Source organism: Olea europaea, chromosome 20 (genome assembly GCF_002742605.1).
Source record: "Olea europaea var. sylvestris chromosome 20, O_europaea_v1, whole genome shotgun sequence".
In the NCBI taxonomy this organism is placed as follows: Eukaryota; Viridiplantae; Streptophyta; class Magnoliopsida; order Lamiales; family Oleaceae; genus Olea; species Olea europaea.
This window is the reverse complement of record NC_036256.1, coordinates 4,021,704-4,033,325: the sequence shown is the minus strand read 5'-3', so window position 1 is coordinate 4,033,325 and position 11,622 is coordinate 4,021,704. Positions and strand designations below refer to the sequence as shown.

General features: G+C 37.4%; 1 protein-coding gene across 4 annotated transcripts; it reads left to right on the top strand.

The window, feature by feature from the left end:
• The first annotated feature begins 389 nt into the window (after positions 1-389).
• On the top strand, positions 390-11,294 carry LOC111369440 (transcriptional activator DEMETER-like). 4 transcript variants are annotated; one of them, XM_022990957.1, is made up of 20 exons: positions 390-529; positions 986-1,746; positions 2,308-4,005; positions 4,081-4,491; positions 5,068-5,158; positions 5,273-6,650; positions 6,775-6,854; positions 6,927-7,011; positions 7,096-7,187; positions 7,275-7,343; positions 7,431-7,467; positions 7,561-7,643; positions 8,126-8,581; positions 8,812-8,848; positions 8,945-9,002; positions 9,253-9,392; positions 9,525-9,590; positions 9,672-9,786; positions 9,864-9,902; positions 10,852-11,294. In XM_022990957.1, exons 2-20 carry the CDS (start codon positions 990-992, stop codon positions 10,950-10,952), a joined length of 5,793 nt encoding a protein of 1,930 aa, XP_022846725.1. In that variant the 5' UTR covers positions 390-529; positions 986-989; the 3' UTR covers positions 10,953-11,294. The 4 variants fall into 4 exon arrangements, with proteins under 4 accessions (XP_022846725.1, XP_022846723.1, XP_022846726.1 ...); XM_022990955.1 differs by having other exon boundaries at positions 7,416-7,467; XM_022990958.1 differs by lacking the exon at positions 7,561-7,643 and having other exon boundaries at positions 7,431-7,538.
• Positions 11,295-11,622: the final 328 nt, after the last annotated feature.

Sequence of the window (11,622 nt, the reverse complement as noted above, 5' to 3'; positions counted from 1 at the left end):
ATAACTATCAAATCAAGTTTTGATAAGATTTTAATTCATATATTTTGTTGACTTCGAAAAGAGTAGATACATTTTCTAAATAAAAATAAATTTTTACATAATGATTGAGTAATCATCACATTTTACATTCATAACTTCGTTATATTAACTTTTGAATTAATAATCGAAATAACGATTATATTAATTTTTGAATGAAAAATTCATGTGAAATTAACGGAACAATAAATAGTCGTTTCTCGCGCCAACGCAGACAGATTACTATTCCAACAACCATCTATAGCCAAGCTATTGGTGCAGGGACCACCAACGGCGTGTTAACGGCACCGTCAAAGTGTGGGATATAAAGAAAGAAAAAAAAATAAACGTGGCATCTTCGTTTAGAAGCTTGTTGTTTACGTGGCAACGATAAATACACTGTTCACAGTAATTTCACTGTCCTACTTTTGATCTCTTCTATGAAGAAATATTCTGCTCTCAGTTTTCTCTTGCCGTCCATCCACCGCTTCACGAGATTTTGACCTAAACATAGGCGAGTTTGATTCAAATGCATGCTTGAATTCATCAAAATTATTGATTTCGAGCATATTTCAAGAGCATTTTTGCTTTCAAAAAAGGAAAAATTCTGTGAAAATTCAGTGAAGATACTGTTATTTCAGTTTTCTACTGTAATTTTGTACCTGTTATACTTATGAAAATTCAGGAATCTTCATGCTGTTTTTTAACGAGATCCGTCGATTAGAGCTGCTTGTTTTAATTTCGAAGGATTAGTCATGTGTTTTGCTATTTTTTTCTATACGTATTTATCCAATTCCTGAGGTTTATATTTGTTCTATTGTTTTTTTCCCCTCATTTTTATCTGGCAGAGAATTAAAGCTGCTTGTTTAGATTTCTAAGCTAACTTTTGCTATTTTGTTCTAATTTATTTTTTCAGTTCCTGAGGTCTGTGATTGTGCTGATTTTTTCTCTTTCTTATTTTTATCTGCAGAAAGATGTCAGTAAATAAAGTTAAAGGTGAAGAGAAATTACAGAAAAGTGATTTTCCTCTGAATTACTCCAAGGGTAAAAGAAGTGGAAATAGGAAGAGGGGAAATGGGAAAGAAACGATTTTTACTGGGTTTAACAACTACCGGATGGATGATAAACAACAAGGCTTAATTTCAGAATTAAAAGATTTCCAGATGGGTTGTTCTTGGGTTCCCCCAACCCCTGCAAAGCCCGGCCTAACAACACAGCAGCCGATCTGCACAGAATGGCAAGATAATCTGGCATTTCAAGCCAACTGGCTAGAATCTCGAAAGTTTTCCCTAGTAAATCAGATAAGCCAGGCAGAATTTGATCTCACAAGAGTATCGGAGGGGTTTATGCAAGAACCTCCTGATCCGTATATCGCAGGATGTTGTGATTCAACAATTGCTGTTAATATACATGGGGGTTTCGACATTGAAGAAGCATCTGTAGCAGGATTCCAAGTCGATAAAGATGATTTCTGCTTTTACAAGTTTATTAGTGATGAAGACATGTGGAGCAATGCTTCTTTTGGAGAACTATTGGCTAGAGCGCATGCAGCTGGCACCACAGCTGCTGGAAATGCAAGTTCTCAAACTGCTTATAATCCAACAAGCAGCTCTTTTGTTCAGAACTTTCGTGCCAAGATTGATGGTAGACAGTATACAACAACTTCTGAAAATTCTTCCTTTGGCAACTTTGCAGTTGAGAGCAACAACAGCATGCCGAATATTAGCACAGGTGAGTGTCCCTATTCTAGCTTTTCTTTATAGATACTCTTTTATACTACTACATGTTGAATTATGACTGCAACACTAGATTGCTTTCTGAACTGTATAACTGATATAACTTCAATGTGGAAAGCTTACGTGAAAGCTTTTGCCAAGAATTCGACCATCAATTTTATTGTGTATGAGGCATGTTGCATCTCAATTATTGTTGTGGTGATTCCCAATGCCCATAGAGTGAGGAAATCCTACAATATTCGCCTGTAACATATGAAGCGATACAGTGAAATAGCAAAAAACCAGAATGAAGACACTGAGTTTGTGACAGAACAACTATTAGCTTATACTCAAACATCAATATTGCTCGGCTTTCCTGTGGAGATTTACATCTATATAACACTGCATGGGCATCTTAGAAATCGTATTTATTTTTTGCGTTTAAAAACTTGGCAGGAATTAAAGCAGGTAGATTTGAATTTATACTTACGAGAAACTAAAGAATGGCTGTGCTTCGATATCTGCAAATGGTTTATCCTTCTCCTAGCACTGATACGAATTTGAACTTGTATTGCAGGTGGACATTGTACGCATTCAATGCCCATATTTGACCTCAATTTGCCATCTATAACGACAGAAGAAAGCTTGGACGAGGTGTTTTCTTTCCAATTTGCACCAATAACACCAGAGAAGACCACAAGAGTGGATGGCAGACATCAGTTGGGCATGCCAAATTTAAGCATGAATGAGATGCTTGGCATAAAAGATTTGCAGCTGAAGGAAACCTCCATCAAGAGGGTCGAATTAGAAGGAATCCACCAAAATAAAGAACAATCTAAGTTGGTTGTTGATAAATTATGTGAAAATATGTCCACACAGTTGGAGGAGAACAACAAGCCTGACAAGGGAGGCACTGGGGATGTTGACTTGATCAAAACACCACAGCGGAAACCAAGAAGAAAAAAGCACAGGCCCAAAGTGATAATAGAAGACCAATCCCAAATAACTCCTAAACCAAGAGTTGAAAGGCCTTCTGATCCCCAGGAAACCACAAAAGGAAAGAGAAAATATGTTCAGAGAAAAGGAGTTGACAATCCCACAGAAGCCACTCCCTTCGAAAGGGAAATAAATGGAAGCAATATAATCACGAAGTCCTCAAGTGCCAAGGAAACCACGAACGGTAAGAGAAAGTATGTCAGAAGAGGAGGAATCAACAAACCTGCAGCCAATACCTTGGACCAGGATTCCTGCGAAACAACAGATCCAAAAACAGCTCGGCAAACTAGATATTCCTGCAGGAGATCACTGAAGTTTGACTTTGAAGGCCAAGTGAGAGATGAAAGCAATTCTGACATGGAACCAAAAGCACATAACTTCAAAGCAAAAGATCAATCAGGATCAACCATGCAGCTGGGGAGCGAAGCACTAATGAAGAAGACTGAAGTGAGCATTGCTTATGATCTTGCACGCCCTATGAAGCAAGTAATCGAATGTTACCCATCAAACCTTGAAGGACATTACTCTAGCTCCTCACCTCATTCCAAGACAGATACACTACACGATAAATTAACACTCATGGATCAAAAAACATGTATAACAGGAAAATGTCAAATTGTATTTTCGGATTTCACTCACGATAAAGAAGGAAATACTGTACAGGTGAATTCCGATGCTCAGTTGACTCAAAAGAGCCCAAGTGATTCAGACTGCAGTAGTAGCACATGGTTGGTACAAGAAAGAGATTTAAAAAGACAGCATAAGGGTACAACTGTTGTAGCAGAATTTGGCAGGTCAAATTCAACTGAGACTTTTCACAATTCTTTGCAGGCATACAGTGCTATTTTTCAACAAAATGCATATAACTATGACTGCACTCCTGGCATTAGTTTTCCTGCAATGACAAAGAGAATTGAGAAAGGACTCGATTCAGCAATTTCCAGCACGAACACAGTTATTGCCCCTGAAAATCATGCAATTGCTCCACTTGATTATACTCAAAACGAACAGCAGAATATCGGATTTTTGTCAACTTTGGGACCTACAGAGAGGTTGGAGAAAAAGAGATCCAAAGAAACTGATTCAGTATCTAACTTGGGGTCACTCCTGGAAATGTGTAAACAAGTGTTAGGTTCTCCGGGCCCTGAAGCAACAACATTCAAAACCTTTTACGCCAGTGCAAAAATGACGAAAAAGAAGCGGTCAAAGAGAAAATTGAATATCAATTCAACATTGAAAAATATTCATAGTCACCATAAATTGGTCACCAGATCAATGGGTAATTAATAGATTTGTATGATTGCTATCTTTCACAAAACACTCCTTTCTGAATCGCTTTTGGCATTTAATGCAGGTTCTCCGCTTGCTAAAACATGGATGTGCAGGTCTCCAGTTGATTCTCTCATTGAGCAATGTAACAGACTTGATTTAAATGCAGTGAGCAGCCTAGATGCGGCTATAGAGCACAATACAGTTATGGCCTACAACATGAATTATGAAGAGCAATATGCCCTTGTTCCCTATCAAAGAAGTGAAGCTCTAGTCCCTTTTGACAGCTCATTTTATCTGGGTAAAAGACGTCGACCACGACCGAAGGTTGATCTTGATGATGAGACAAATAGGGTGTGGAAACTTTTGTTAGAGAATATAAACAGTGAAGGAATTGATGGCACAGATGAAGAAAATGAAAAATGGTGGGAAGAAGAACGAAGAGTGTTTCGTGGAAGAGTAGACTCATTTATTGCACGCATGCATCTTGTCCAAGGTATTCGTGCCCATATATCAAAATAGCCCTATAGTTATCTAATTAATAAATTGCAGCTCGGATATACATTTTCTCTTCCCTTAAAGAACACTATTTGTTAGAAATGTAAGTGCTGTTAATAGAAATGTTGAACTGACCAGAGGAATTAGCTGAAACACCACTATTATTAGCCATGCAATATATTGGGATTACAGACCAGTGTTGGAAAATGTCAACTGTTGATTATCCGGAATCATGAGGGAAGAAATCTATAGTCTATTACCGCATTCAACATGCAAAATTCCAATCAGATGCCATGCCAACCCCCCCCCCCCCCCCCCCCCCCCCCCCCAAAAAAAGATACATATTGCTCTCTACAAATAAACCCAAAAAAAAAAAAAAAAAAAAAAAAAAAAAAATTTTCTTGCTCACACAAATATGTTTGTGTGTTATCCATGAAGACAGAGTTCCAAGCTTGCACCTGAACAATTTCAGGAGCCTAATATGCTCTCTTGTGTGCTGCATTTAGAAAATAACTCTAATAACAGGATTCACTAAATTTCTTAATACTTCGTGTGGCTATGTATTGTCTCACAGGGGACAGACGGTTTTCTCCATGGAAGGGATCAGTTTTAGATTCTGTAATTGGTGTTTTTCTCACTCAGAATGTATCAGATCATCTTTCTAGGTTCGTTAAACCTTTAAACGTTTCAGAACTCTTATTAACTAAACTTACTTCGCCAGAGTTCAGCTGATGAGTTCCTTAGGAAAATCTCTTTAATATGCTAATCCATTCTTGCAGCTCTGCCTTCATGTCACTTGCTGCACGATTCCCATCTGAACCAGAAAGCGACCTAGGACAATCATATCAAGATGTAGTGAGAATCACAGCCAAAGAACCTGAAGTATGTGATCTGGATCCAGATGATACAATTGGATGGAATGAAGTGTTAAATCAGCCAACCTGTAGCAAGGATTCTAAGATGTTTCTTCTGGACTCTGACTACGATGACATTAGAGAAGTTGTCGACAGTGTCAAGTCCTCTGGAAATAGCTTTGATGGCATATCGAAGGATAAAAGTGTTCAATTGTCAGGTCTCTGTACAAATGGTCCAGATGCATCCCTAGAATCTACAGTGAACAAGTCAACAGGTTTCGTTGGGGATGAAAGAGACTTGGATGATACACTTTCTTCTCTGAGTTCTGTGATTTACTCAAGGAACTCTGCAGATTCTGTCATTGATCTAACCAGCGAAAGAACTGAATCTTGCTCACTGAGCACCTTAGAGGCAGAACCACCAGCTGGAAGTGACCCTAACACAAACAGTATTATTTGCTCTACTTCTTGTGTAAAGCTATCACGGATGGAACAAACCATACTGCACGGAGATAACAATCGAAGGGATGAAAATAACTTGTCCAGTATGGATCGACAAATCGAATCAGTAAGTATGGTCCATGACACAAAAAATCAAAACGAGAACCTGTCAGATAATACCGGCAGTAAGCCAGCCATGCGTCTCACACCCACTTCAGGAGCACAAGAAGCAGGACACTTTGATAGACCTCAAAAGAATGGTGAAAGCTCGAATATTGCCAATGAAAAGGAACTTTTTGAGACGGAACTAAGTGGGTCGTCGGCAGAATCTGCGACACAAACCACATTGCAGAAGTTCTTGGCTATCAGTCGCGAAACACCAAAACCCTATAATGAAAAAGGTCACTCAAGCAACCATCTAACGGACATGTACCCGAAGATAGCTGAAAATCCTACAGGAAAACTGGAGTCACAGTTTCAGTTTGAAGAAAATAACTATAAAAGGCAGGAAGTATCAAACATACCGATTTTACGACAAAATTTCACAGATATCACGGATAGTAGCAATATTGATAATTCAAGAACGTTTGAGAACAAAGAAGTGGATTCAAATTTGAAAGATCCTGGTAAAATAGTAATTGAACGTAAAGCAAAGAAGGGGAAATTTAGAAAAGAGAGACATAACCCAGTTGACTGGGATAGGTTAAGGAAACAAGCACAAGAAGGTGGCACGCGAAGAGAGAGGACAGCCAATACGATGGACTCAGTGGACTGGGATGCAGTAAGATGTGCAGATGTTAATGAGATTGCCCAAACCATCAAAGAAAGGGGAATGAACAATATGCTGGCAGAGAGAATCAAGGTTTACGTTTGAAATCAACAAAAGAATTTACTCCTTTGAATATTTAAATCTCAGTTGGCATATTACAGTCAGACACAAAGAGCGCCCTTTTTACAGTTGATAATCATTTGGATAACTTGTGCAGGACTTCCTCAATCGCCTAGTTAGAGACCATGGAAGCATTGATCTGGAATGGCTAAGGGATATTCCACCAGACAAAGCAAAGTAAGCCATTTGACCAAATGTATCTTGCATGGTTAAAAAACACTTGCATTTAGAAATTTTTTTATATTTCAGAGAGTATCTGTTGAGCGTACGGGGTTTGGGTTTGAAGAGCGTGGAGTGTGTACGGCTCTTGACACTACATCACCTTGCTTTTCCAGTAAGATTTAAGCTTGAATGCAGATCCTTCAATTTATATGGAAGAGAACATCACTAACCAATCTTTATTTGCTGTACCCAAAAGGTCGACACGAATGTTGGGCGCATAGCCGTAAGATTGGGATGGGTACCTCTTCAACCATTGCCTGAGTCACTTCAGCTGCATCTCCTAGAACTGTGAGTACTCCAAAGCCTCTTCAGATTTTTAATTTCATGTTACAGGAACTTCAGAAGATAATAACTTGTGCTGTTGTCCTTGCATAGGTACCCAGTATTGGAGTCTATTCAAAAATATCTGTGGCCACGCCTCTGCAAGCTTGATCAAAGGACACTGTAATCACTATTTATTTACTAATCTATACTTTGCTAATTTATAGTTAATTAATTCATAATTGAAGTGTTTAGATGTCATCATTGCAGATATGAGCTGCATTACCAGATGATTACTTTTGGAAAGGTATGCCACAGTTACCGAAGAATGTCTTCTATATTCCAAAATATTGAAGAATTTACAGACATAAGCCGAAGGTAAGCTCTTCTATTTTTTCAGGTGTTTTGTACCAAGAGCAAACCAAATTGCAATGCTTGTCCAATGAGAGGAGAATGCAGACATTTTGCGAGTGCATTTGCAAGGTCTACAAATTCAATTTTTTATTGCAACTGAACAAGGATTTCCCTTTTCCCATTATTTTGGTGCAAGAGTTCTTATAGTTGTTAGAGTGCATTTCACAATTGAATATCTGGTTAAATAAACATCCAGTTATATTCCAAAAAAGCTAGAATCTACTCAGAAGATAGACCTGAATCATTAGGAGAGTAAAGACCATTATTTGACAATTTTAATAATATATATTTTAATGTACCCCTATGGACAGTACACTTTAAAAAAATAAATAAGTGAAGAAACAGCAAAACATGACATCATATTCCTTATATAAGCAAAAACCAACTCTATCCTATTAGATTCACTGAGCCACTACGACACAGATTGTAAGCTTTGGAAGCCACATCAGAACCAAATTAAGATATGTACTTCAAGACTCCCATATGATTAAGTGAACAAAACCATGTAAATCACGTTTTCATATAACTAAATCGCATGAATATGCATGCAGCGCGAGATTAGCTCTTCCAGCACCAGAGGAGAAAAGTGTTGTAAGTGCAATAGAAAACAACTCATCTGATCAGAATGCTGTGAAAATTATCAATTCTTTGTGGTTACCTTTACCTCATCAATTGGAAGCACACAATAAAGTCAGCAACTATGAACCCATTATTGAAGTGCCAGCTACACCAGAGCCCTTTGTTGAAGTGCCTCCAACTCCAGAACCAGACTCAACACAAATTCCGGAATGTGACATTGAGGACAACGTTGAAGATTCTGATGATATTCCTGCTATTCAACTCAATATGGAAGGGTTAACTCAGAATTTGCAGGAAATTATGCAAAAACAGATGGAACTACAGGAGGGTGATATGTCAAAGGCGCTAGTAGCTTTAACTCCGGAAGCAGCTTCAATCCCTATGCCTAAACTTAAGAATGTGAACCGACTTAGAACAGAGCATCAAGTGTAAGCAAACGCTTCCACTATTAATCATGGTTAATGTGCCACCCCTAAGGTAACAGCAAATAAATTTGATTAGTGAAAGCTTACTATTCATCAACTTTCTGAGAGATGGAAGCAAGTTACGAGTATTTCATAAAATTTAAGCTTTTACTAGTTAATTTTAGTTTTGGGGAGCACTATAATGCATATGGTAATTCTTGAGGAATATTATTAATTATTTTCTCCTTCTATAGCTATGAGCTTCCAGATTCACATCCTCTGCTGCAAAAAGTAAGCAACACTGTATCAGCTTTCCTTCAATGTATAATTTTTACTTAACTGTACAAGCCGATTTTTCATTGATACCTATATTTTCTTAATTTGCAGATGGATAAAAGAGAACCAGATGATCCCTGCTCATACCTACTTGCAATATGGACCCCGGGTAACAAAATATCATAAATCTACTAAGGCACACTTGCAGGACTGTTCTTGGAGAATAAAAATAATAAATGCTAATTTGTAGGCGAATTATGTAATTCAGAAGACAAAGCAAATTATATGATGAACCAATTCAAAATTCACCTTAGTACTAGCTGATTCTATCATATATTACATAAGACAAAGCAAATTATATGGCGAACCAACTTAAAATTCGCCTTAGTAGTTAGTACTAACTGATTCTATCATATTAGGTGAAACTGTGGACAGTATTCAGCCACCAGAAAGACATTGCAGCTCCCAAGAATCTGGGAATCTGTGCACTGACGAAACGTGTTTTTCATGCAATTCTATCCGCGAAGGGAACTCGCAAACCGTTAGAGGCACACTTCTGGTAAGGGAAAGCCGTAAAATGTTTTATCATAATGGTATCTATATAAAAGTATGACACGGATCTAACTTTTGCCAAAAAAAAAAAAAAAAAGGTCCTTTTTTTAATCTACTCCATCATAACCAACTATGACAGATACCCTGCAGAACAGCTATGAGAGGAAGCTTTCCACTCAATGGTACCTATTTTCAAGTCAATGAGGTAAGATTGTATGAAGTCCTTGCAAATTAAATTACTCGACTGCTGAATTGGACCTAGAGATTAAAATTTGTTAATTTACAGGTGTTTGCTGACCATGAATCTAGCGTGAACCCTATCAATATTCCAAGAGACTGGTTATGGAATTTGCCACGAAGAATGGTGTACTTTGGAACCTCCATACCCACAATATTTAAAGGTAAAGGGTCATAAATAATTGGTTCATGATAGATATTTCCAAGAAAGCCTGACATTACGTCTCTATATTTACAACAGGGCTAACAACAGAAGGTATTCAGTACTGTTTTTGGAGAGGTATGTGCAGCAATAAGACCTTATTTTATTCTAACTACCTCAATAGTACACTGTACACTATATCAAGATGCAGATGTCTTTAACAGAAAGCTAGGTAAATTGAGTACCATTCCAATCAATCCAGTATATCTGTTTGTCTCATTCTGCATTTCTACACAAGGAAAGTCTATATAACCACAAATGAAAATTAAATAGTTAAGCCCAACTGGATGTACTCTCAAAATAAGCTTGTTAAGCCTCTTGATAAGAAAATGAACTGTATTCTTTATGAGACAAATATAATATGACCTTAACAATATCAGTAGATGGATATCGACCAGTTCTTCATGTTTCACACTAGTTTGCCATTTGAATAAGATCTTTCAAAAGTGAAAAAAACTCACATGAAATACTTGTATATGCCCCCATAAAGGAGACTATGGTTCTGTCATGTCATGCTTTCTATACTGAGTGATTTTATTCTATACTCTAGATTTCTCTTGTTGGATAGACACACAAACTAAATCACACAATTGGTCAAGGAGACTATGATTCTGTCATGTCATGCTTTCTATACTGACTTAGTGATTTTATTCTATACTCTAGATTTCTCTTGTTGGATAGATACACAAACTAGATCACATGATTGGTCAAGTTAAACCACCATGAAACTTCTTAATTTTAAACAAATACATCCTTTGGAATGGGGATTCGTCAATTGATACTCATCTTAGAAAAAGCAAAAGAGTATTATGCCATTCATCAAAAGGCAAGAACCATGACTATCGTGTGGACATATACTCGACATCTTCGTCTCTGGTCCTAAATATGGGAGTTTTGTCATCAAATTCTAGTAGCTTCATTTATGTGGTTTGACACAGAATCAATGTTTATTCATAATCTAAGTATAATGTCCTAAAAACAACTTCACCTGGCCTTTACACTCATAATTACTTATCATGTTTTCCAGGCTTTGTCTGTGTAAGGGGATTCGACCAGAAGACAAGAGCACCGCGTCCTCTCATTGCTAGATTGCACTTCCCAGTCAGCAAGTTAACAAAGGTAAAGTGAAGGACAGGTGAGAATTAGGTATGACCATAGCTAACAGTAGGATTATGTAGAAACAGCAATGGCATTTAGCAGGCCGGGAATCAGAGCAATGTTCTTCACGCTGCAAAAAGGAAATGAAAATCAGCCAATTTTATATATGAAATGAAGGGAATTTGGGTATGTGTAGCGTTAAATCTTGATATTTCTCCTCAAACAAGAAATGTTTCATTACTGTTGACATAGAGGCTGACATAGAATGACATGCCTCTCTTCTAATTCATTACCTAATTTTTTTAGTTATGTATTCTTGATTGCTGGAGTTATAAGCAAATGAAGCAGAAAGGCAGTACTCCGAAGGCAATATACCCTGGCTTTATGTCCAATGGACAGTGATTTTTAAACGGTCTTGACTTAAAAAATTTACATATAAGCAAAAATGTTACTTATAACAATCAAGTTAGTATGTGGAACTTAGTGATATCATATATCATTTATGATACTATGCTGATAATTATGGAAAGGTAATATTATAATCTATTGCCCGCGTATTGGAGCTTCTGCATGTGAATTCTTGCAGTTTAGCTGATTATCTATTGGATGTGTGAAGGTGGTGGAAAATTTTGTGGGGATGATGCCCAGTCATGGTTATCCCTTGTATATTAACCGTTGGATTGCTTTAGGCCGGGTGGGT

Excerpts from the sequence above, each read along its gene's own strand:
- LOC111369440 (XM_022990955.1), top strand. The coding sequence starts at position 990 with ATGTCAGTAAATAAAGTTAAAGGTGAAGAGAAATTACAGAAAAGTGAT. Across the intron at positions 9,003-9,252 it reads ACTTGCAATATGGACCCCGG|GTGAAACTGTGGACAGTATT; the intron begins GTAACAAAATAT and ends CTATCATATTAG. Across the intron at positions 9,903-10,851 it reads TCAGTACTGTTTTTGGAGAG|GCTTTGTCTGTGTAAGGGGA; the intron begins GTATGTGCAGCA and ends CATGTTTTCCAG.